The sequence below is a fragment of the Kickxella alabastrina genome (genome assembly GCF_025024165.1).
Source record: "Kickxella alabastrina strain RSA 675 chromosome Unknown BX661scaffold_1, whole genome shotgun sequence".
NCBI classification, from domain to species: domain Eukaryota; kingdom Fungi; phylum Kickxellomycota; class Kickxellomycetes; order Kickxellales; family Kickxellaceae; genus Kickxella; species Kickxella alabastrina.
Genome location: NW_026251472.1, coordinates 960,004 through 982,358, shown reverse-complemented (window position 1 = coordinate 982,358; position 22,355 = coordinate 960,004). Strand labels below are relative to the sequence as shown.

General features: G+C 48.2%; 9 protein-coding genes across 9 annotated transcripts; 3 read left to right on the top strand and 6 right to left on the bottom strand.

The window, feature by feature from the left end:
* Positions 1–574: 574 nt before the first annotated feature.
* Positions 575–2,100, bottom strand: BX661DRAFT_139391 (HotDog domain-containing protein; the record flags this gene model as incomplete). The annotated part of the gene is made up of 2 exons (XM_051532794.1): positions 575–760; positions 1,966–2,100. 2 exons carry the CDS (start codon positions 2,098–2,100, stop codon positions 575–577), a joined length of 321 nt encoding a protein of 106 aa, XP_051395180.1.
* Positions 2,101–3,287: 1,187 nt separating this feature from the next.
* On the top strand, positions 3,288–4,337 carry BX661DRAFT_139376 (phosphatidylethanolamine-binding protein; the record flags this gene model as incomplete). Its single annotated transcript, XM_051532792.1, has 1 exon — positions 3,288–4,337. One exon carries the CDS (start codon positions 3,288–3,290, stop codon positions 4,335–4,337), a length of 1,050 nt encoding a protein of 349 aa, XP_051395179.1.
* Positions 4,338–4,884: 547 nt separating this feature from the next.
* On the top strand, positions 4,885–8,150 carry BX661DRAFT_175529 (uncharacterized protein). Its single transcript, XM_051534097.1, has 4 exons — positions 4,885–5,396; positions 5,851–6,616; positions 6,749–6,986; positions 7,872–8,150. The coding sequence occupies exons 1-4, from the start codon at positions 5,227–5,229 to the stop codon at positions 7,907–7,909; spliced, it is 1,212 nt and encodes a 403-aa protein (XP_051395178.1). The 5' UTR covers positions 4,885–5,226; the 3' UTR covers positions 7,910–8,150.
* Positions 8,151–9,123, bottom strand: BX661DRAFT_175527 (aspartic peptidase domain-containing protein). Its single transcript, XM_051534096.1, has one exon. It carries the CDS (start codon positions 9,074–9,076, stop codon positions 8,186–8,188), a length of 891 nt encoding a protein of 296 aa, XP_051395177.1. The 5' UTR covers positions 9,077–9,123; the 3' UTR covers positions 8,151–8,185.
* A 1,320-nt stretch (positions 9,124–10,443) lies between these two features.
* BX661DRAFT_208934 (aspartic peptidase domain-containing protein) lies at positions 10,444–12,205 on the bottom strand (the record flags this gene model as incomplete). The annotated part of the gene is made up of 3 exons (XM_051538684.1): positions 11,914–12,205; positions 11,096–11,742; positions 10,444–10,816 (listed from the first exon to the last, which is right to left on the bottom strand). The coding sequence occupies exons 1-3, from the start codon at positions 11,965–11,967 to the stop codon at positions 10,444–10,446; spliced, it is 1,074 nt and encodes a 357-aa protein (XP_051395176.1). The 5' UTR covers positions 11,968–12,205.
* Positions 12,206–12,963: 758 nt separating this feature from the next.
* BX661DRAFT_139308 (fatty acid desaturase-domain-containing protein) lies at positions 12,964–14,034 on the bottom strand (the record flags this gene model as incomplete). The annotated part of the gene is made up of 1 exon (XM_051532784.1): positions 12,964–14,034. The coding sequence occupies one exon, from the start codon at positions 14,032–14,034 to the stop codon at positions 12,964–12,966; it is 1,071 nt and encodes a 356-aa protein (XP_051395175.1).
* A 1,289-nt stretch (positions 14,035–15,323) lies between these two features.
* On the bottom strand, positions 15,324–16,128 carry BX661DRAFT_167999 (uncharacterized protein; the record flags this gene model as incomplete). Its single annotated transcript, XM_051533382.1, has 2 exons — positions 15,324–15,390; positions 15,641–16,128. 2 exons carry the CDS (start codon positions 16,126–16,128, stop codon positions 15,324–15,326), a joined length of 555 nt encoding a protein of 184 aa, XP_051395174.1.
* Positions 16,129–18,624: 2,496 nt separating this feature from the next.
* Positions 18,625–18,942, top strand: BX661DRAFT_195384 (uncharacterized protein; the record flags this gene model as incomplete). The annotated part of the gene is made up of 1 exon (XM_051537936.1): positions 18,625–18,942. One exon carries the CDS (start codon positions 18,625–18,627, stop codon positions 18,940–18,942), a length of 318 nt encoding a protein of 105 aa, XP_051395173.1.
* Positions 18,943–19,281: 339 nt separating this feature from the next.
* On the bottom strand, positions 19,282–22,188 carry BX661DRAFT_195383 (uncharacterized protein; the record flags this gene model as incomplete). The annotated part of the gene is made up of 1 exon (XM_051537935.1): positions 19,282–22,188. One exon carries the CDS (start codon positions 22,186–22,188, stop codon positions 19,282–19,284), a length of 2,907 nt encoding a protein of 968 aa, XP_051395172.1.
* Between the last annotated feature and the right edge of the window lie 167 nt (positions 22,189–22,355).

The window sequence follows — 22,355 nt, the reverse complement described above, 5'->3', positions numbered from 1 at the left end:
AATAAGAACACGAATACGAGTAGGCAGACAAAGTTCCAAAGAAAGAAGAAAACAAAACCTGCTGGGAATCAGCAGCATGAAAAGCGAAGAACGAAAAAAACCCACCCCACCATTTATTTTCGACTTCAACCAGAATGTTTCAAAACCTGCTCTGGATAACGAGAACCATGCGACTGATTGGTCCCCAGTCTCTTTTTCCTGGCGTTCGTGGTTACCTAAAGCGCATTCAAAGAATCCTCTGCTCGGAGTTTAAAAACAAAAGTCCAAGGAGGAAGCGGGGGCGAATGGGGGAATGTGAGCTGGCGGTGTGGTGCGGTGCGGCATAGTCCGGACGATACTGCGTAAATGATAATACGTGACAGAAAACGATCTCGATTGTTGGCCGCTGCTGCCCGCGGCATTGAGCAAACGCGCAGTTAAATTTAGATCCGACGAGCCGCGGCCAGATCTCCCTTGTCTCCCACCCATCCATCATCCTCTTCAACACCACCACCATCACAAAGCTCATTCGGTTTTCCTTTAATTGAATTATTGACTGAAAAATATTTTGTCTAGCTTGCAAGAGAATATGCAGTCAAGCGGCACTCACAAATAACGACTTTGCCTTGACGAGGACTTTGCCCGTTGTAGCGTCCGCCAAGTACGAGGCAATGTACGACTTCCGGCCTTCTACAGCGGTTATCCACGCGTCCATCACCACAAAGCTGTCGGTCAAAACGGGCTCCAGGTACTCCAGTTGAAAGTTGGCCGTGAAAATCGGCTTGTCGATTGAGTTCGAAAATCCCACCCGCGCAGTCACATCGTCAATAAACGCCGTGGGCACTCCTGGGTGGACTGCGCGCGGGCTGCCAGAGACACTGTGCGTGCCGCTGAGCCCGAGATTCGGACCCAAGTACTGCAACATGGTGACGCCAGGAACCTGCATCTGGCTCAACTTCTGTTGCTGCTGCGGATCAGCAAAACTGGACTCGAAAATCTTAGAGTTGACGTGGCTCGGCGTGCACCGAGGCCTCCATTTGAACACCAGCGGCACCAGGGGGAGATCGCCGGAGCCCATGAGTGCGCCGTACGTCAAAGTCTCGGGCGCCTGGATTATTCTGCGCTTCCCAGCGGGCCAATGGAACTCTTTGCGCACGGCTTTGTTTTGTTCGAACAGAGATTTGGTTACTGGCAGGTCTGTTAGCTGCTTCATGATCGGCTTGGTCTCCTCAATGCGCTGCTGCGTGTATTCGAGTGGCCAGGCTATCTGCAGGCATAGTTTGTCAACAAAAGATGGCTGTGGCTCTGCTTGAATGTGTGCGCTGGAGGACGCAATGCCGCGAAGAGCCGCTGCCTTCAACGTGTGCGCATGAAGCCACGCAACTATCGAAAAAGGCGTATTTGGCTTGGTCCTCAAAATGCCTGCCGAAATGCGCTGCATAAGTCTCTGTAATGCTGACGCGGAAGTAGGAGCGAGTGCAAAAGAAAATGATAAGAAATAAAAAAGGGTAGCAGTATTAAAATGAATCATGCAACCTGGAACTCGGCCACTTGAGCCCCTGCAAGGTGCGGCGTCTCTCTTTTCGGCATGCATTTTCACGTTATCAAATTCATTGTAAATCTTTTTTGCGCCCAGATATAGGCCTAAGAAAAAAAGGTCCCTCTAAAGCGGCAAATCCGCTCTCACGCCTTCCAAATACAAATTAGCGTGTAACCAACAAAAAAATAACAAACAAAACGTCTATAGGCCAAAATGAGACACGCAAAAAACCATTATTCCATGCTAGCCGTGGTCACCATGATATCAGAGATGGCTTCAACCAGCAGCTCGTTGTTTAGGCTGTAAAAGTGGACGGCAGCCTTCAGCCTCAACGCTCCACTGTCATTGTTCGATACACAGTGCTGGTCATAAAGCCAGGCGTGCACCTTGACAAAACCACCGGCCCTAATGGGCTTCCGATAGTCCATATTCAGGGACACTGGAACAATGCTCTTCCCGGGGGCATTGATCGCAGCGACCAGCGACATCGACGAATGCGCAATCACCGTCGTCATACCGCCATGAATAAGCCCCGGATGGCCGCACACGTTCTCGTTGGCGTAGTCGATCAGAGTCAGCATTGGCGTCGCAAAACGGTCGCCATTGGGCATCCGCTCCTGTGGAATCTTGCTGGTAACCAGGTGCTTGGAAAAATCCGTGGTCTTGCGCCAGCCGAATGCCAGCGGGTTGACCTTGCTGACGGACTCGTAGCCAAAGTGACTGTGGCAGCTAGATGTCTCCTTTATTGTTGCCGTGGGATCAATCGCCGCGCACTGGGAGTTGTGCTCGAGCGCCTTGACAGCTGGCAGGAGTGCTCGGTGCCGGATGATGTCGGCGGCGTCTCTGGTGAACCAAACGGCAAAAATTCGTCTGGCTAGGATCAAAGCGTTCATGGCTGACGGTTTGCTCCACACAGATGGGGATATCAATGGCATATTGTGCTTGTGTTTCAAGGATGGCCACTACTAAGAGCAATAATGAGAATAGGACACTGTCTGGAAGCGTTACAAGTAAAAAATATAAAGTGTTCTTTTTCGCAAAGAAGAAGACCAATGCAAAATAGGTCAATGCTGTATACCAGTTGCCAGCTGCAAACAATGGCAATATTAGGTGATGATCGTGATTGTAATTGTGGCTGTTGCCAAGATTACAAGCATATTGATGAGCTGCAATTTGCTTTGTCATCGGACTTGACCACTTGTGCCTGTAGTTGTAATTTTTTATCATTTCATGAATTTTCACAGCATTGGCGGGAATAGGTACTGCATTGACACTTGCATGATTTTACGTATGCTTGATGCTTAATATCAACAAACACTGCGACTGCCTTTTAGGCAAAAAGGTACCCATTTAAACCAAGCCAAAAGCCCACACCATCAAAAGGCACGTATCCAGGCCAAAATAAGGATGCTTGTGTGCCATTTAAGTTTTGGAGTTGAGGAGACCGTGGCCGACAAATTCATTTTTTTAAAAACTGCCCGCGCCATCAATCCACATGACACAATCCCAGCCGTTGATCGGTTGATTACGATGTGAGCGCAAGATAAGCTGCAATTTTTTAAAGCCTCAGGGACAGCCAACAAAAAAAAGTGCATTGGCAATTCCAACGACGCTGGCGCATTCCCCGCCAAACGCATTTCAATTTTTCTCTTTTTTTCGTTGTTTTTTCCTCTCTTTTTTCGTTTGAATTGATGCCAATCGACCTTCTTGTAAATTTGTCAGCACCTTCTCTTTTCAACCGCAAATCACAATGAACGCCGCCACCCGCATGCTTGCACTTCGCAGACTCGGCCGCCGGGAAACAACGAGTCTGCTCAAGGCGTGCGCAATAACCCGCCGGCAGCAGTCAACATATGCCAGGCCAGCGACGGGAATCAACCCGGCGTACGACGAGGCGATGAAGGTCATTGAGGCATACAAGATCAAAAAGACAGCCGAGGCACAGGCAGCAGCCAAGGAGCTCAAGCAGGCACAGGACGCTGGAGCAGCTGCCGAGCAGATCGGCGAGCTGAAGAATAAGTGGTTCAGTCTTGCCGTTGAGTCTGAGATCAAGGACTCGGAGGTCCTGTGGAATGCCAAGAATGGCAACTTTGACCTGTCGCGGCCCGTGTACCTTTATCTCAAGAAGCAGGCGTGGCGCGCACGGCCCCTGGAGATCCTGATGCAGCGGCTGTTGCAGATGTTTGTCCTGCCTGATCTCCTGGATCCGCGCGACGTCGGCATGCCCGAGGCGCAGTTGAACATTACGATGAACGGCAGCGGCACCTCGGCCATTGAGCCCGGATCTATCGTTGAGCCCAGCGAGGCACGGGAGCAGCTGGATATTGAGCTGGTGACATTCCACGAGGATTCGCGCATGCATACCCTGGTGATGGTGGATCTGGACGAACCGTTTGAGGAGCAGCAAACTTTCCGCGAGCAGTTCCACTGGGTTGTCTCTAACCTGCAGTTCTCAAAGAGCCAGACCAAGGCCGATACCAGCGCCGGAAACGTGCTGCTGCCGTACATCCCGCCGCACCCGGCCAAGGGCACTCCTGTGCACCGTTATGCGGTTGTTGCCTTTGAGCAGGCCGAGGCTGGCCAGCAGCGGATAGAGAGTGCTGCTGTGGGCCGCGACTCGGTTTTGCGCGATTTCGCCGCCCAGCAACAGCTGCGCCCCGTCGGTATTTCCTTCTTCCGCTCTAGCTGGAACGAGTCGGTCGATGCCGTCTACCGCGATGTCCTCAACCGCACGCCTCCCAACTACGGCCCCATGCCGGCACTCCGCAAGGACATTGGGCCCGACGGTCGCAAGATCAACACATACGAGAACTACTAGTCAGAAACATCAACAAAAATAAAATATATAGCCAGCTCGTGCCGCCTTTTTTTCTCTCGCAGTCAAACCAAAGTGTCAAAGAAATAATATTTGAGTGCGTGTTTAGTTTTTGCGACAGCTAAAAGTTTCAAAGTTAAGTACATGGAGCAGGGCGAGTTACAGGCCGTGGCTTGAATTTCTGCAATGCCTGAACTAGAGCATTTGTGCTCTTTGCGCCTGTAAGCAACCACGCACTTCCAATTAAAACTTCCAAGTAGCAGTTAGCTTGTTACCACGCTTGGTACCAACAAAAAAATAACGGTTTCACGTGAAAGTAAGTTCAGGGTCAAGCCGCCTGTCCGTTGCAGTGTAGTGCAAAGCCTCCTTGTGTTCTGCTTAACCCGAATGAACAGACAGACCAGATCTACTTGCATTTTTATTAGCTAGATCTATTTTCTCTCTTGCGCTATCTCCGCTTTTAGCAAAAATGCAACAGACCCCCCTTATCCCTTCGCGGTTCCTGTATAATATTGGAAAATGAAATGTTTGGTAAGTGCAGCCACCATATGCGAGTTTTCTCAGTGACTGCCAAACCTTTGGAGGGACAGAAAAATTAAAGCAAAATTTAAAAGCGCTGCAGTTTTTTTTTGCTTGTCACGCCTGAAGCTTCGTACCTGTTGAGTTGCACAAAAATATTTCAAAGGAAAATTCTACAAGGCCTTTTTTCGGGTTTTCTTTTTTCGGGTTTTCTCGTCTCTTTTGTCCCTGTCGTTTCTCTATTTTCTTTTTTAATTTCAAACTTCAACTTTAGAACCTGCGATATCAGCAAGACAGTTGGTTTCCCTCCTTATTTCCTTATATTTACTTTAACATAAATCAGCTTCACTCTACGGCTTTTTTCTAAATTCAAATGGCCGGACTTTCGAGCTATTTCCCTAATGGCGACGAATACGTTACCGAGGACGCCCTCAAGAACCTGCGTAACTACAAGTACCGCTCCGTCGACAAGTCGTTCCTGACAAAGTACCTTTACCGGCACTACTGGGAATGGGCAGTGACCCTGTTCCCCCTGTGGATGGCGTAAGTATTTTTCTCTTTTTTTTAACCTGGCCTTCGCAACAGCAAGGGAAAAATGGGGACTTGGGCGATTTATTACACTGGTGTTGTGACCTTCTCCCAGCACTTTGTTTTGCGCTATTCTGTGCATTGTACAGTTGCATTGTGCGGTCATAGTGATGCCAATGACATGTCCCACTTTCATGCGCATTAATAGTCTTAATGCGCCTCTGTGTAAAAACCGCTTGAAAACGATCTAAGCATGCCGTCTTCTCAGTAGCAATGGCCTGCCGAGTGCAAAGAAGTTGAGCTAACAGGCACAACAACGCATTGTCTATGAGCCAATCTCGATACCTGTTCGATTTGGATTTGCAAAATACGCGCGCCCTGTATTGCCGCGCGCATTATTTTTCTTTTAACAGAACTGTCTAATAAGCCTGTCCTTGTTTTCCTTGCTTTGTTTTGATTTTTTGTGTAGGCCCAATCTGATCACTCTCGTCGGGCTGAGCTTTGAGATATTTGACGTGCTGCTTGTGCTGCTGATCATGCCCAATCTCGAAGGGCCGGGCCCCGCGTGGCTGTATTTCGCCTTTGGCATTGGCATGTGGCTGTACTCGACCTTCGACAACGTCGATGGCAAACAGGCTAGGCGCACCGGTAGCTCCAGCCCGCTGGGCGAGCTGTTCGATCACGGCTGCGATGCCCTGAACTGCACGATCGCTGGAATCGTCGAGGCCTCTGCCTTTGCTTGCGGCACCTCATGGCAGACAGTGTCCATTGTTTTCTTTACTACAATGACGTTCTTCTTCTCGACCTGGGAGGAGTACCACACGGGCGTTCTGTACCTGGGCTACATCAACGGCCCGACTGAGATCCTGACCATGGCTGTCCTCGCATGCTTTGCCTCAGGCATTTGGGGCCCGGCGATTTGGCACGTGCCTGCATCGCAGGGCATGCCCTTGATCGGCGGTCTGTTCCCAGCCACTTGGGAGCTTATGGACGCGCTCCTTTTCATCACTGGCCTGGCAATGCTCTTTGGTCACTGCTTGGTGTGCTGTGTCAACGTGTATGCTGCGTGCAAGGAGCAGAAGCGTAGCTTCCTCGCCACTCTGCCGCAAATCACTCAGTACGCCGTGTTTGCCTTAAGCTGCTACATTTGGCTGGATAACTCGACGACCATCTTCGCCAACAACCACCTGGTTTTGTTCATGGTCACCGCCGGCACTGCGTTTGGCCGCATTGTGGTAAGTGCTACAAATACACATTATCCTCCAATGTTAATGATGCGCATTTGTCGTATATTTGTTTTGTTTGCTAACGCTCTCCCTCCATCGTGTCTATCACACTTTTTTCTTTTCCTTTCATTCCCGACATAGAGCAAGATCATCCTGGCTCATCTTACCGAGATGGAGTTCCCCAGCTACACTGTACAGATGATTCCGCTGGTCTTGGGAGCAATCCTTGCGCGTCTGGGCCTGTTCACACCGATGACTGAGCTTGCTTTCTTGATCATTTCGTTTGTGTTTGTTGTCGTTGCGTACTTCCACTGGGCGCTGGTCGTCATCGAGCGTTTCTGCGAGTTCCTGGGCATCAACTGCCTGTCCATTACACCACGTAAGCAACGCGCAAAGACAGAGTAGTAGACACCAGATACAAAAAGAATGGCTCTGTCATTCGTTCTTTTCTGGAATGGGGCTTTTTTTGTGCACTCCATTCAGCCTCAGCTAGTTTTGCGGCAAAACTGTATGTTCTTGCCATTTGCTTTATTTGTCATCTGGTTGTGGTTTGAGCATGGGGTACCACCCCTGAATGCCCCCCTCCTCCGACAAATGGGAGGGGGGTATACACCTAACTTATTTTCCTGGATCTCCTTCCTCTCCCATTCGCGAACTATTACTAGCCGTTCTGCGCGCCTTTATCTATTTTTTTGCCAGTCTCCCCTCCCCTCGCTTGTCCGCCATGTCCAAAAAATGAAGACTTGCCGTCTACAAATGAACGGTATGGCCTGTCCAGACTGCATTCTCAAAATCAGCCTTGCCAGAGATTCGCCAGTGGGACAGGGCAGCTGCTTGATGGCTTTTTTCTTTCCTGGGAATGTCTCGTGTGACTCATTGCTCTATTTGCTCTTCGAGTGGCCCAATAGTCACCAAAGAGTAATGGCGGACAGTCATTGGGGAATATAATTGGGCGCAATTAGGGCGTCCAATGGACCTGTTTTATTCTGTAGATAAACTGTATTCGCAGTCTGTTTTATTTTACCATATTAGTGCCACGAATTTTTCTTATCCTGTGACCAGAGGATGTGGGGAGGGATGCCATTCATATAAGCACTATATATAACTTATCCAACATTTCGTAATTTCAAATATACATGTTTTACACATCCTCGCCATTCTTTTTATTACAACTTGTATTGTACTACATCAGCACTAATTAATTGTATTTTTTACATTTACTTTTGGTTTATATGTATTTGCACTTATGTTTGTATTTGTGTAGAGTCGGACATTGAGCGTCCCGATCCTAGAAGCGCGTAATTCCGCCAAAAGCACCGCCACTTTATTCTTTTTCAACTTGTTTGCCCGCGCTCGACATTTGGTAGATGTGCGACTTTAACTTGTTTGAAAACTCTTTTTCTTTTTCTTCGCCAATATGGCCTGTAGATGGAACACAGTTTCTATGCTGCTCATAAATTCACACCTCTAATTACAACAAATACAAAATTAACTGGCATTAAAACAAAAATAAGTCCCGCAGCAATTCATTGAGACAAGTTGATAGAAAAAAATGAAAAATACATAAAGTCAAAAATATTACTTTTCCATTCTGGCCAACCCGACCTTGCGCTCTTTGATGTTGTACACAGAGTAATGCGACTGCAGGAAGGGAATTCCCAACACCCAGAGATACTCGCTAACAGGCATCCACTGGACCTCGCAGATATCGTTGATCTCATCGTGATAGATGTACTCGCTGGGTGACATGGAAAAGTTCTTCCCGCCGAGCACAAACTTGAATGGCTTCAATTTTGGTATCGATGAGCACGGAATCTCTCCCGAAAGGACATCTGCGCCAATGCGCGTGCTCATGGCAGCAAGCGAGAAGGCATCGCCATATATCAGGGAGCTACCCGTATCCAGCAGGGCCTTGCGGCTAGCCCGGGCCTTCTCCTGAGCCGTAAGCGCGCCACTCAGACTGTTAACCTTGTCAGCACCATAGAGGTAGTTTGCTGGCTCATCTCCGTAGTATATTCCCTCCATGGTGGTTGCCCAGAAGTAGTTACCGTAGACGTCGATCCAGCTGAGCTTATCCTTGTATGCCTTGTCGTAGGCGCCAAAGGTGATCTCGCCGTTGGACTTGCCGCTGCCCTTGAAGAGCTTCACGCTAAATAGAGGATCCTTTAATATATTTTCCTGTACCATTGTGTCCACCGGGGAACGCGCACCGCCCTCGGATCCGCCTGTGAACCCAAGACCAAAGAGACCATCGAACTGGCTCCGTGGCAGCTCAAACGTGCGGTCCTCCGTATTAGTAATGGCAAACGACTGGTTCCTGAGAACCACAGCGCTCGAGATTTTTACCGTATCGTGGCCAGTATCCCCCGCGATATGACCTGTTCCGTACTGAATCTGAATGTTCTTCCCTGACGGCAGGAACGTTTGGGACGACGTCTTGTTGAAACGCCGATGCTCGATGCACGCCATCGACCGACATTGCTCACCAGGCACCCAGATATTGGACGATCCGGTATCAAACACGACAGAAAATTTTTGCGGCGGATTTCCAATATCAATGTATCCGTAGTAATAGTAGTCCTTAACGTTGGTCAGCGAAGCCAAGGGGTCGCCGGATGTGGTTGGTTTTTCAGCAAAGCTTTTCATCAGGCGCGAGCGCTTAGCGCGGTCCTTGCGTTTGGACTCGGGGTCGAGCCCGTTTTTGAGATAGAGCGGGACATTGAATGCGCCCTTGATGTTGTCGGAGAAGGCTGCGTGTATTTTGACGCCCTCCTGATCATAGATCGTGGGCCCGTCACCACCCATGCCCGAAGGCACATCATCTATGCCTATGACCGCACTGAATGCCGTGTGCGCAATTGCAACAAGACCAACCAGTATGAGCTTCATAACTACAAGAGCAACAATATCGGGTGTTTTGATGCGAATGTGGTGTGGACAAATAAAAAATAAGTGGATTGTTTTAATAGAAGTGTTTACTACTTTGGTCAATACAAAAGGTGTAGACAGAAATGTCGGCTAAGCGAGACAAGGAACGAGGACGCACAAATTGTCCAGAAGTAAAATACGTGCGGGTGATTCTTAAGCAAATGTTCAAATGTACACTGCTGCTGAGCAAAATAAAAAGGATTGTTATATTAAAAGCGTGCTATTATATGTAACCAGGTGGCTATCAACGCAACGTGGAACTTGTTTCAATGAGAAATAAAAAATGAAATTGTACAAAATATATTTTTAAATTTAAATAATGGAATGATGTTTAAAAGAAATATGTGTACAACTTAAAATACAATGAGCAAATAAATATATTTTAAAAATATTTACTGAAACAAAATGCACGCGGTTGCTCGCCGTGTATACCTTTATTGGTTTGGTTTGACTTCCTATTCGAATGAGAAGTCGTTTAATGTTTCAGCATGCGTAATTGCTCCTTTGGCCTCATTGGACTTTGAATATATTAATACATTATAATGTAATCCCACGGGTATCTCGACGCATATTAACATTGCCATATTCTCCCCTCCCCACATTACATTGTTTTATTGCACTTTGTTCAATGGCATCCATTCCCACATTTAGATAATTATGCGCATTTATCTGGGAAAAAGTGAGAGCGGGGCAGACGTTTCGAATTGCGGGGTTTTGCATATCATAGAAAAACTATAGGTGCGCATGGAATTAGACCTTCAAAGCTTTATTTTACATTTTTGTGTTCCATTGGCAATTGATATCAACATCTGACATCCGACATTTGATGTGCAACAAACAATATATAAAAAATTGGAATTAAAATGCAATTAAAACAAAACGAAAAGAAACATGAAGATATGCTAATATCAGTAGTGCCTGAGCGGCATATTGATGGGTGCCAAACCAACCTTCTTTTCTTTCATGTCGAAAACCGCGTAGTACGCGCGCAAAAACGAGTCACCCAGAACCCAGAATGGGCTGTCATATGAGGGAACCCACGCCGAGCTGCATGTCTTTTTCTCTGCATCGCGGTAGACGTAGTGTTCAGGTGAGAGCTCAAATTTGAATCCGCCGAGCGAAATCCAGATAGATTTTAGGTTCTGCAGGCGGGCGCAAGACATGTCACCAGTGCGGAAGTTGGCACCGATAATGCGGCTGATCAACTGGATGGTATTGGGGTCGCCCAGCAAAAATGATGTGCCCGTGTCCATGATCGCAGACGACTCGGGGACGGGCCCACTACCAATTGGCAGCAGCTTCTTGATCTTGGGCGACTTGTCGGTTGGCGGGCGAGTGCGAAGGGATTCGAGGTCGAGGTCGTAGTCACTATCTCTGGCCTTCTTCTTGGCCCGAGTGTGAGCCTTCTCTGCAGCTGCGTCTTCCTTGAGCCGCTGCGGTGTCGGGATGGGCAAGTGCGGGTCGGTAGTCAAGTTTGAAGAAAGTATGATGTCCAGCGGCAAATTACCCAGGTCTCGCTCCTTGCTCAGCGACAAGAGATTGAACTTGCTGTCGCCATACCATATGCCCTCCATGCTGACCTGCCAATACTTTGCGCGGGTAACGCGCATCCACCGGAGCTCGCCCTTGTAATGCAACTCGTTATATCCGCCCAGCAGCAGCTCGCCAAAGGAGCGGTGGCCTTGCGACAAAGCAAAAGCAAATACGGGCTCGTCGACAAGCCCTTCCTCGATCATTTTGACCATCGGCGGCACCAGACCTCCGGATGCCAGGGACTTGAATGCCATGCCAAACAAGCCATCAAACTCCGTATCTGGAAGCTCGAACACTTCGTCCTCGCTGGTTGTCTCGGCAAACGGCTGGTCCTTGATTGTGATTCCACCCACCCTGACTGTATCTTGGCTGGTGAACCCACGCACCTCGCCGGTGCCGTACTGAATAGCGAACTGTCCGTTCAAGGGCTGGTAGCTCGCGGACAAATCGTGGTCGTACCGGTTGTGCTGGAGACATGCCTTGGACGTGCAGCGCACGCCTGGGACCCACATGTTTGCTGAACCGGTGTCAAAGGTCACTGTGAAGTTTTGAGCGGGCGTGCCGATCGAGATGATGCCGTAGTAGTACGTGTCCGTAGCATCAGTCAACCAAACTTTGCCGAAATCTGGCTCCACGTCGTGGGTTTCCTCGTCAAAATCCACATCGGGCGCCAGCTGTATCAGCGACTTGCCCCTCTCGATGTGCTCACGCGCGGACCGCCGGGCAACCAAAATGTTGTTGTTGCGGTTGAATGAGCGCTGAAGTTCGATGCTCACAACGCGGCCATTCATTCCTGCTGACACAACATGAGTGGTGGACGATAGCAGCAAAAGGACGAGCGGTACCAGCAGTGCTATCCGCAAGGTACTGCCGCCACGTAGCGTGTGTCTGTCTACCATGTGTTATTATGCAACTGTGGGCCCCCTGTTTGTTTGGTTTGTGATGAGCGCAATGATGATTACAATAGCAAATACAATAAAATTACGAATAGTTTATAGCAAAAGATGAAATAGAGATACAAATATTTTTTCTAGAAAATATGTTGCAAGCAAACATAAAAGCCAAGAATGTGCTGCGACCTACTACACAGACTGTAGTAGCAAAACACACCTGGGTGGGAGATATGTAATAAAAATGAAAGAGTATTTACAACATCAAATATAGCCTTGTGCGGGTCGTGTGGACGAGTGAATGTAAGCGGTCCAAAATATAAGCGGGCTGGCAACAGTGGCAAGAATGAACGATAAATAAAAAAGATTGCGGTTAATAGCACGCGCACATGTGTAGAATAGGAAAGAGAGGACCGCGCTGATGTGCAAAAATGATGGCCTAATATTATGCAAAAAGCGGGGAAAGAAAAAGTGAGTGAGAGAACCTTAACCAAAGCGACGCAGAGCGGCTCGCGTGCTTTTTTAAATGTTTGTAGTCCATCGCAATGACAGTGCTGCCATAGTTCTTTTTTTGCAGCTCATATATGTTACCGCTATTACTACTAGGCGCGGATATATTCATATTTATCGACAAAAAAATTTAAAGTGCCATTTTGAGCCGTAGAAGACTCGCATCATTTCGAAAGGAAGCGAGAAACAAGGGAGACGATGTCATTTTCTGGCAGTAACATAGTTCCAAAAAGCGTTTCTCTGATCCCAGCTGTACGCATTTGCTATTGAAATTTACATTTAACTGCCAACTGGGATTACGAAGAAAAGTTAAAGTGCGAAACGCGTTATTGGCAGTATTTGCAACCGAACTGTCACCGTCCAATCATGTATCACTCCTGTTGATGTCAATATTGCCAATATCATCAAAGCAAATGACTGAATGTGATAAAGTATGGAATTTAAAAATAGATTAAGGTAATTATGTAAAAAGAATATCTTCAGTAATAAAACATCCTATTCGATCCTGGCGATCTTGCGCGCCCGGGACTTCTCCATCGCCATGTCGGCGGCTAGCTTCAACCTGGTGACAAACTCGGCCTTCGTGGGCTCCAGCTCCTTGATCTGCTCGGTGGTCGGCACCTTCAGGTTCTTGCGAGCGTACCGGTGGGCATCCAGCGTGCGCACAACGCGAGACTGTGGCGCCAACAGCGATGATGTGATGAACATGTACAGCACAGCGCACCACGAAGTGTGATAAGCCAGGCCATCATAGTACTCAGGCGCAATGCGCTTGACGTCAGGCAGCTTGGTCCATGGCACCAGCGGAAAATCGTGGTGCTCGTTGTGGTAGCCGATGTTGAGCCAGAAGTAGTTGCCGCTGCCGTAGTACGAGTAGGTCTCTTGTCCGTCACGGAACGTATAGTGCTCCTGGATAAAGTGCGCAGCACCCGGGTGGAGGCCAAAGCCAAGGAGAACGGAGATGACGAGGTAAATGATGCCGCGCAGACCACAGAACTTGTAAATAGCAACGTCGCAGGCAACGGACCACGCCCAGTTGTACAGCTCCCAGCGCGACAGCTGCTTCTGCTGAGCCAAGCCGCGGCCAATGTACATGACGCCGTAGATTATCAGCCACAAGAACTTCTTGATGGGGTCGTTACCGATAAGACGCAGCTCCCATTCCAGGGGCAGATCGGGATCGTAGCCGTAAACACCCTGATAGGTGTGGTGCTCCAGATGGTATCTGCGGAACGACTGGGCCAGGGGAACCAGAAGCGGAATGTTGGCAACATTCCCTACCCAGCGGTTCTGCAGCGTTGTGGCCGCGCAAAGATTGTGTGTAAACTCATGGAAGATAATTCCAATTTGAGTCGAAAAGGAGCCTCCAACGGTGTAGGCCACAATGACCATGGTCCAGTTCCAATCTGTCAGAATGCGCCCGAAAATGTATGCCAAGGTCATCTGCACACACACAGTGGCCAGCGTAATCCATACGGTGTTAGTGTCATAGCCGTAGAGCTCCTGGATTTCCGGGTGATCTTTGAGAATCTGCACCTTGCGCTTGGTGTGTGGCTCGTCAAACATGTCAAAGCGCGGGTACTCATCCAATCCGGGTACCGAGCGCTTCCAGAACCCAAGGTAGCTTGGGAAGCGCATGTCGAACCGCTCGTCTTTGTGCACCGCCTGCATGTCCTCCTGAGAGGTCGTGTCGCGGGGTGGCATATTTGCTATTGTTGTTGTGCTGTGTCGTGTTGTGTCGTGTCGTGGAGTTGCTCTGTGTTGTGTTTTCCTAGGCGCAAAAAGTGGTGTTTGGCTGCAGCTAATGTTGATTATAGTGGACAAAAAAGTAAAGAAAAATACTGTTTAGTCAAAGTTTCAAATACCAAAGATAAATATGATGGATGACAAAAAGCAGTAGAAGCACTTGGCACCCAATCCCAAATAAAAAACTAACCGCACTATTTGCAAAAAATAGACAAAAGTGAATTGAGGCAAATTCAATGGCACCAACAGTAGTGCAAACACAACTGCGCAAATGGGTCTGACTTACACCCAAGGTTTATAATATAACGTCACCGCTTGTATTCAGATAACGATAGTTCAAAAATATTAAGAATGAATAAAATTCTGCCAACGTGAGCAAGTAGCAAAAAAAGAATAAACGTATTAAGAGTAGACAAATACTAACACGCAGTAGATACGGGAGAGAAAATAAAATAATTTGGCTTTTAAAGGCCTCGCGGGCAATATGTGCACAATAATAAGTTATTAAAAAGAAGAGGGTAAAAATTAGTAAGCTGGTTGAAAAAGAAATAGAGAAAAAAAAGAAGCTCCAGATTACTTCGGATTATCTTGAAAGCCCAGGCAGCAAATAAGGCAGTAACATTTTGGCGTCAGGTCTGGACATTTTATATTTTTCTCAAGTCAAAGCACAATTTGCATGTTTGTTGGGGAGTGCAAGCGGTGGAAAAAATATGTTTGGCATGATTAACACAAGTGCGGAATTTTACAATGTTCTTTTTTACGGATACGCAGTGGAATCACGTCGTTTGCTTTTTTACTATTCCTGCACAACCAAAACTTAAGTCCGCAAGACAGCGGGGTTATCTCGGTTTCAGCGTATTAAACCTCAACGGCAAAAAAAGTGGGGTAAAGGGCCCCCCAGCCATGCGATCGGTGGGCAGGCACCAAACCACTCCTCTGCTCACAACATTATTGGCATTGTTCCTGAATATACCGGGCATCAAGTGGATAGATAGACTGTGCCCGGTGCTCACCACTGAAGCAACCACCCGGCTTTTAATTGGACTTTTTGGCCAAATAGATGGCTCTTTCAGTATAACAGCCTTTGGCCAAAATATAAAAATACGGCACTACACTTCAGAGAATTCACCATAGATATTTTCTAACCACACCAACCATTTAAGCAGAGTACGCACGCTATTGTGAAAGTGTGGCTATAATCCAACACATGCTCTTTTTTGCACAATATCATAGTGCGAATACTATTATAAAAATACAATAAAGTATTAAACAATGAGATGACCACAGCAATTTCCTTGCAATGGGTGGCGGAGCTGTGGTTATGGCTGCTGAGGGGACATTGGTGCTGATGTCCGAGTTTGAGGGATTGCGTTGTGCATGATGGTTGAGGTGGCTGTCCTGAATTAGAGTGTTGCGGAACGCTTACGTTCCGATGAGCACTTCTTTGCCAGGCTCAAATTGGAACCACTGGTATGGCACCCGCATCCAGCGGTCCTTGAATGCGAGGATGGCCTTACGATGTGAGATCAAATAGTGAAAATCTCGTACGATGCGGCTCATTACCGAGGATTTCCAGCGGCCAAAAATGGCGTCTGCTGTGAGGTGGATGTCGTCCATTGAAAGCTCGGCGTGTGCGCGGTATATCTCCCAGACAGCCATTCCGTGGAGTGTGTCTGCGTTTGGAAATAATTTCCTCGATTTGCCAAATCCGTTGACCACCATGATCTTGCCGACGCGGAATGCCGGGCCTGACTGGTTGCTGCGGTTGTCTTGCAGAAAGCGTGATACGAGAACCCAGAAACGCTGAACGCGCTCATATTCCCAAAAATAATGTGCGATGGTCTCGGTCTCTGTGGTGCAGGCCTTGCACGTCTTGTCCAGTCCCTCGATACAGTGCGACAACTGGGAAGCCATGGGTACAGCTCCTTGGGTCATCATCCAGAGAAGGGAGATGTGGTTGAGTTCTAGCGGACTTTTTTGAAGCTGCTCCCATCTCGGCAGAGGCCGCGGGTCGTTTTCTGCTGATGTGGTTTGGTCGTGCGTAACCCCCTCCCTCCATTTTTTCCATCACAGCGGCGCAGCCTCTTCTTTCCGTGTCACTCCTAAACGCACATACTTTGGTCTGTACGCCTCCAGGGAGGTGTCTCCAATCTGGGCCGCGGTCCAGATGGCTCGCGGGTCAGGTGTTGTCGGGTGATTAAGGATATGTGCTCCCATATTTGGGCTAAGAATGCTATTGTCCGGTTTTACCGCGTTGATAAACGTAGACATATGCGGCCCTTCTCTCGACCTTGTCGCCCTTGTGTCTGGATTACCCTTGAATGTGTGGCCGAACGTGAACAAACCGTTTTCATGCATTTTTTTGTTATCTTGCGATGGTGCGTAGGTGGTTGTGGCTGACGGGTGTTCTGTGGGTGCTCCGAGTAGTGTCTCCGCTGATGCGTCGCTAAGATCACTGGGCAGATTGCCACCAGCAACCTTGCAATACGCACATGACATGGCAATGTGCACGCTGCCAATCATTTATGATAAAAATCCGGCCCATGTCGACCCAAAATCCCATGGACAAAATCTGAAAATAAAGGGCATTTGAAAAAAAGAAAAAAGGAAAAAAGAGATATTATCGGAAATGCTTGGATAATGCCCTCTTTTGCCCTCGATTCTCTGAGGTGTTGCTTAATGCTGTTTTAGTAAATTCGATTTGGTGCTTTGGCAAAAAATGCAAATAAATAATAAACTATTGATTGCTTTGAGATTCAAACCTAGAGCCAAACCATTTTTTCTATATATACAAAATATTTTTAAAAGTCTACTTTTTATTGGCCACAAAAATATTACTGTATAATATATTGTATTGTTGAGAACCCTTTATGGGGTCGCGACCCAGGCCAGCGACCCAGGCTGAGACTCGCATGCGCGCACAGATGCATCAGACAGATGCAGGACGTCACCTGATGTCCTGACCCTATTATGTCGATTGTGAAGGTACATAGTGCTCATGATTGAACCTGTTTTGCCAGAGAATGATATTAACAGAAATTGATGTAATTTCGAGGTATATTAAAATAGCATTTGTTTTGCTATTAACACCTTTTAGATATTTGTATACATGTATGTGATGTAGGAAATGCCATGTACATTATCATAGTTTAGTTTCGATATATACTAAGGTGCTCCCACCATGGGGATGAGAATACCTTAATCTTCCAATAAATATTTAATTCTCCTTTTAACAGTATTTCTTTTAGCTGTTTAGTTTGTATTTATTGGCCTTCCCTTTTGTCATACAAAAGTGTGCGTCTCTCTCCCTCTCTCTCTTAAATACCCACTTTTACCTTCTGGTTTTTACTCTTTTCTTTTTTCTAGTCATAATCTATTAAACAGACTATATGTTTATTTTATATTCCATTACAATTTTTGCTTTGCTCGCATTAAACGGAAAGATTGATAACAAATTGACTAATTTATTTTTTGTCTCAACGTGTATTGTTGCAATTGTGACATCAATTACGGCGATGTCACATGACAGCCGCGATAACTTTCAATTACGATTATATTTTACTACTCGATTGTTCTGATTGATAATGTAAGTAGGTGTATTAAAGAAAACTATTAAAATACATTTCGTCGAAAACTAAGGAAAGAGAAGAGAGTGAACTAATAGCTGTTGTTGTTTTGCCCTTTTTATGATTGTGAATCCTAGTGCTCACAAAGAAAAGGGCAAGTGATGGGCACTGGGCTACAAAGTAAATGAGTGCCTAACACATACACTGGTGCAGTCTCGCATCCATCATATATATAGTTAATGTGTGTGATACAAGAAAATGTGGCTTGTCCTCGGTGAATGATTAATGAATCAATCGCCAGTTAATTCCTGACTCAGACATGCGGGAATATTGCATACAAGCAATATAAATAGTAGTCGAGAATTAACGTGATTGATTAATGAATCAATCACCGAGAACAAGCCACATTTTCTTGTATCATGAGCTCTGCTATCTTTCCTTTGTTAACAGAAAGCACACCGACGTTGAACTCGCAAAATCGTTGTGCGCAAAATTTGGATCAAATGCAGTCCTAATTCTTGGTAATTGGACCCAGGCATGTCCCGTCACCATGAGCCGATTCTTGGCAAGGGGCTGCGGGAAATGCTAATAGGCCAGTGATTCACTGTTTACTTGATTGACGAATATTACGCCTCAACGTCTTACCCGGCATGTGAGAGCAGGATGGAGAAATTTCTCAAAATTGCTGATCCTCGTCTGAAGAATCCCAAGCACAAGTACTATGTCACAATGGCAGAAGCAACACCAGAATAGTCAGCAGCAAGTAGCCATAACAGGCGATAATATAATTCCGGCAGTAGAAAAACCTTCCCAAATTGTATGCCACGGCTTGCTCCAGTGCACAATGGAAGACTGCCTGAAAACCTTCGGGGCCGACGAAACCAAGATCAAGGATGGAGGAAAAGTGCCATCAGGCAGACAGAAGTGGAATCGCAACATGGCTGCGATGCTAAGCTTTCGCATCATTATTAGTGCCCTGCTTACAGGCAATTGTCCTCCCCATTTCTCGCGCAAAAATGCACTGTCAGAATCAGCTAGACCCGAGTCTACAGTGACCCCTGACACTTTGCTCAAGCCAAAGCCCAGGCCCAAGCCCAAGCGTATGCGCAAGAATCCATCTGCTCCTGTTTCTTCTCTTCAAAAGAAGCAGCGAACTGATTGATACCGTCGACCATAGTGGTCTATTGCCACTAGTTTCTAAACACCTTTCAGGTTGCTATTCGATCTGTGGGAAGGATGTCGATTTATAGGATGCTTGTAGCCTCATTCTTTTCTTACATATTGTACATTGATTGCGACTAGTAGAGTTCTGCAGATCCTCTTTCTAGATCATGTCTGCTTCTGCTTGTGCAGATTAAAAAATGCAGCCTATTATATTGCTTGCCAACATGTCTCCTGATTTCGCATGTCAATCCCCCATTTCAATTACTAATCCGAGAGGCAATCCAAAGCCTTGTGCGAATCCAACATTTCAAAGCCAAAGAAATCAAAGAAAAATATATCAAGGTGACAGTTGCGCAAGCGATGTCATCCACAGCATGCCGCCGACAGTTGCGTACACAAGATAAAAGCCCGCAAACCACGCGATCTGGTACAGATACCGTGGCGAAAACACAGACCAGATAAACAAGTGAGTGCGCATCATGGTCACCACGATGCTGAGCGTCAGAATCGCGCACGCTTGCCACAGGTGGGCGGCGACTAGCCAGTCGACCAGCTTCTGAGTGCGACCACCGAATGACCCAGTCGCAGTGGATGACAGGGCGAGGGTCGAAAATGCGGCCATTGTCCACCACAGGGGCCCCGCCCAGTTGCCTGTGAACATCAGAATGCCAACCAGGCTCTCATTGTAGCGCGAGACGCCGGCGTAGGCATTGCTGAGATCAAGCGATGCCAGGGAGTTTGAATTGCCCAGTGCAAAGAAAGATGCGTGGATGAGACACAGCTGCACTAGCTGCTTGGACGGCCGCAGTGTAGGCAGGCGCCATTCGCCCAAGCGAGCAGCTGCAAACTCTCCCCTGGGCTGTAATACGGCATTGGGATTGATGCAACTGTGCGGCTGCGCGGGCAGCAGAGCGCCTGGGAAGAAGAGGAAAAATATGCCCAAAAACATGGCAAACAGAGGGATATTGTGCGGCCGAGCCAGCAGGGTCAGCAAGGGAAGCATGCCAACCAGGCCCTCGAGTGTCGCCACTGACAAGGGATCCGGGTGATCGGATCTGGCCCGCAACCACATGCAGATAGCACCCGCGGCAGCCATGAGGAACGTAAGCAAGTATATAAGGCGGGCCACGTCCGCCAAGTCCGATGGCGTGAACCAGCGCACCAAGCTCCATGCTGACCGAACAATGCCAAGGACCTCCCATCCGCTGTTGCGGTCCATCTGGTACACGAGCGCATTAAACAGAGAGCCAGCCAACAGACTACGGAATGCCTGTTGGCCCAGAGCCAGCCGCCACCTGTATTTAATAATCGCGGCATTTCCGGGCTGCGACGCCGTCTGTGTTCCCTCCTTCGCCCTCAAATCTGCTGCGCAAGAGTGGATGCGCTGGGCGCAGACAGCAAATAATACAAACGACAATATGACCAACGTCCACATCAGCTGGACATTCCCAGAGTTGAGGTATTGACGAATATCGGCTTCGCCAGTCCATTTTTGGCCCGTCTGATTCCACACGCGAATGACTCTAAACAGGCCCATCTGTGTAAGTGACCGTAAAGCAGCACCAAACGTTGAGCTGGTCAGCACTCGAAGTGCTAGCATCGTCTGGACCCAGAAGTACCAGAACTGATGCTCTTCCTCGATCAGGCTGCTCGACACCATAGACACAATATATGTGATCAGGAGAACCACAGCCGGCATGGTCACTGAGAGCCTTTTCGCCTTGAAGTTGACAACCCCAGAGCCGCCGCTGCCACTGATACCGCTCGAGCACTGATACAGGACAGCGAGCGCCAGAGTGACCACGCCAAATGCACTGATTCCGGTCATCATGGCTTCCAGGTCGTAGCCACTAAATGTGCGCGACAGGTGCGCGCTGGCGTGCTCCATAAAGTTGTAATACTCGCTTTCGGTGACACCGGCCAGCGCGCTGGTCTCAGTCGATCCAGGTATCGAGCTCGATTGGGCAAAACGATGGTGGGCAACAAGTGCGCGCACGTACTTGCATCGCAAAAAATCACTGACCGATTCATTGTCTTCATCACATTGCGGCACCTTGTTGTCAGCTGTCTGCGCTTCGACATCAGCGAGATCCGGGTCATTGGCCTGGACAACTCCATAGATCTGATGCGCGGCCAGCTGCAACAGGCGCAGCCGCTCGCCCTCCTGGTACCCCTCAAGGAGCTCGGGCAGCGGCATGCCCAGGTTGTTCTTGGGCACGGGAACGCCAAAAAGAAGGGCCAATGTCGGCACAAGGTTGATTTGCGAAACCTCCTTTGTTAGCAACGCGGACAGCGCATTCTTACCCTGGTCAGCAATCGGCTGCCCGCGGATGCCCTGGCCCATGAACACAAAGACTGTCGATGTCTCAAGGTGCGAGTTGCCGCCGTGGTTGCCAATCTCGTTCATTGCGTGGTCGCCGAGAAGAACAAACAAGGTGGGCTTGGCGTTGCTGTCGGATCGCATACGCTCTGTGTCTTGCCGGCTGATGGTCTCAAAGATTGTCTGCACCACCTGGTCCATTTCCTGTTGCTTTGGCCGCATGAGCGAGCTGTCGGGGCCAGCGAGATGGCCAATGTGATCGAGCCCCAGGTAGTGGAATATGGTGACGTCCCAATCGTCGCGTTCGAGATCGGGTCTCACATGGCGAGTGACATTGTTGTCCACTTCGACTGTGTCCGTGACAAAGAATGATGACGTACCGTCGGTCCGGCTGAAAACATCGGGGAACAGGCGCAGCCAAGTATCATCTCCAAACATATTGATGGTCTTGCCCTGGTTCTTCAGCTGCCACAGCAGGTTGTCCTGAAACTTTAGCGACGAGCTGGTGTCAGACTCAGCAATGTTAAGTACAGCATCAAGGAAGTTGGGCACAGTACCCGTCATAAGCGCCTTTATCCGCGGCATGGTGACTGTGGGCGCCAGCGCCTTGGCCGTAAACCCAATCGCCTGCCCGTCGCGCAGAAGATCCTGCGTATACGCCATGGCCGAGTTGTTTCCGAACACAAAGTCGTTCCGCAGCGCATCGACCAGCATGATGACTAGTCTATCGTACTGGTGCGCGGCGTGTCCCTTGTGGCCTTGCTGCTGCTGCTGCTGTCCAATGTCTGGCGGCTGCTCATGTTGGCTGGCAAAGCCGGGTATGCTCTTTTTGTACGGGAAGAAGCCCTTGATGAAGAAGCCCAGGCCAACAAGCTCAACCAGCAAGATCGCCGACAGAAGGCCTATCTGCCATCCCAGCCGCATTTATCGCTGCTACTGAATTAACACGAATGCGTTGTGCTGGTGTTTAATTTTCTGCTGGCGACTCTCAGCAGAATGTAAGAAAAAATAAAGAGAAGAAACAAATTGAATTGAAAGAAAAGCAAAAATTAAAAACCGTAGTCTCATTGCACTGTCATTCTTTCTGCGGT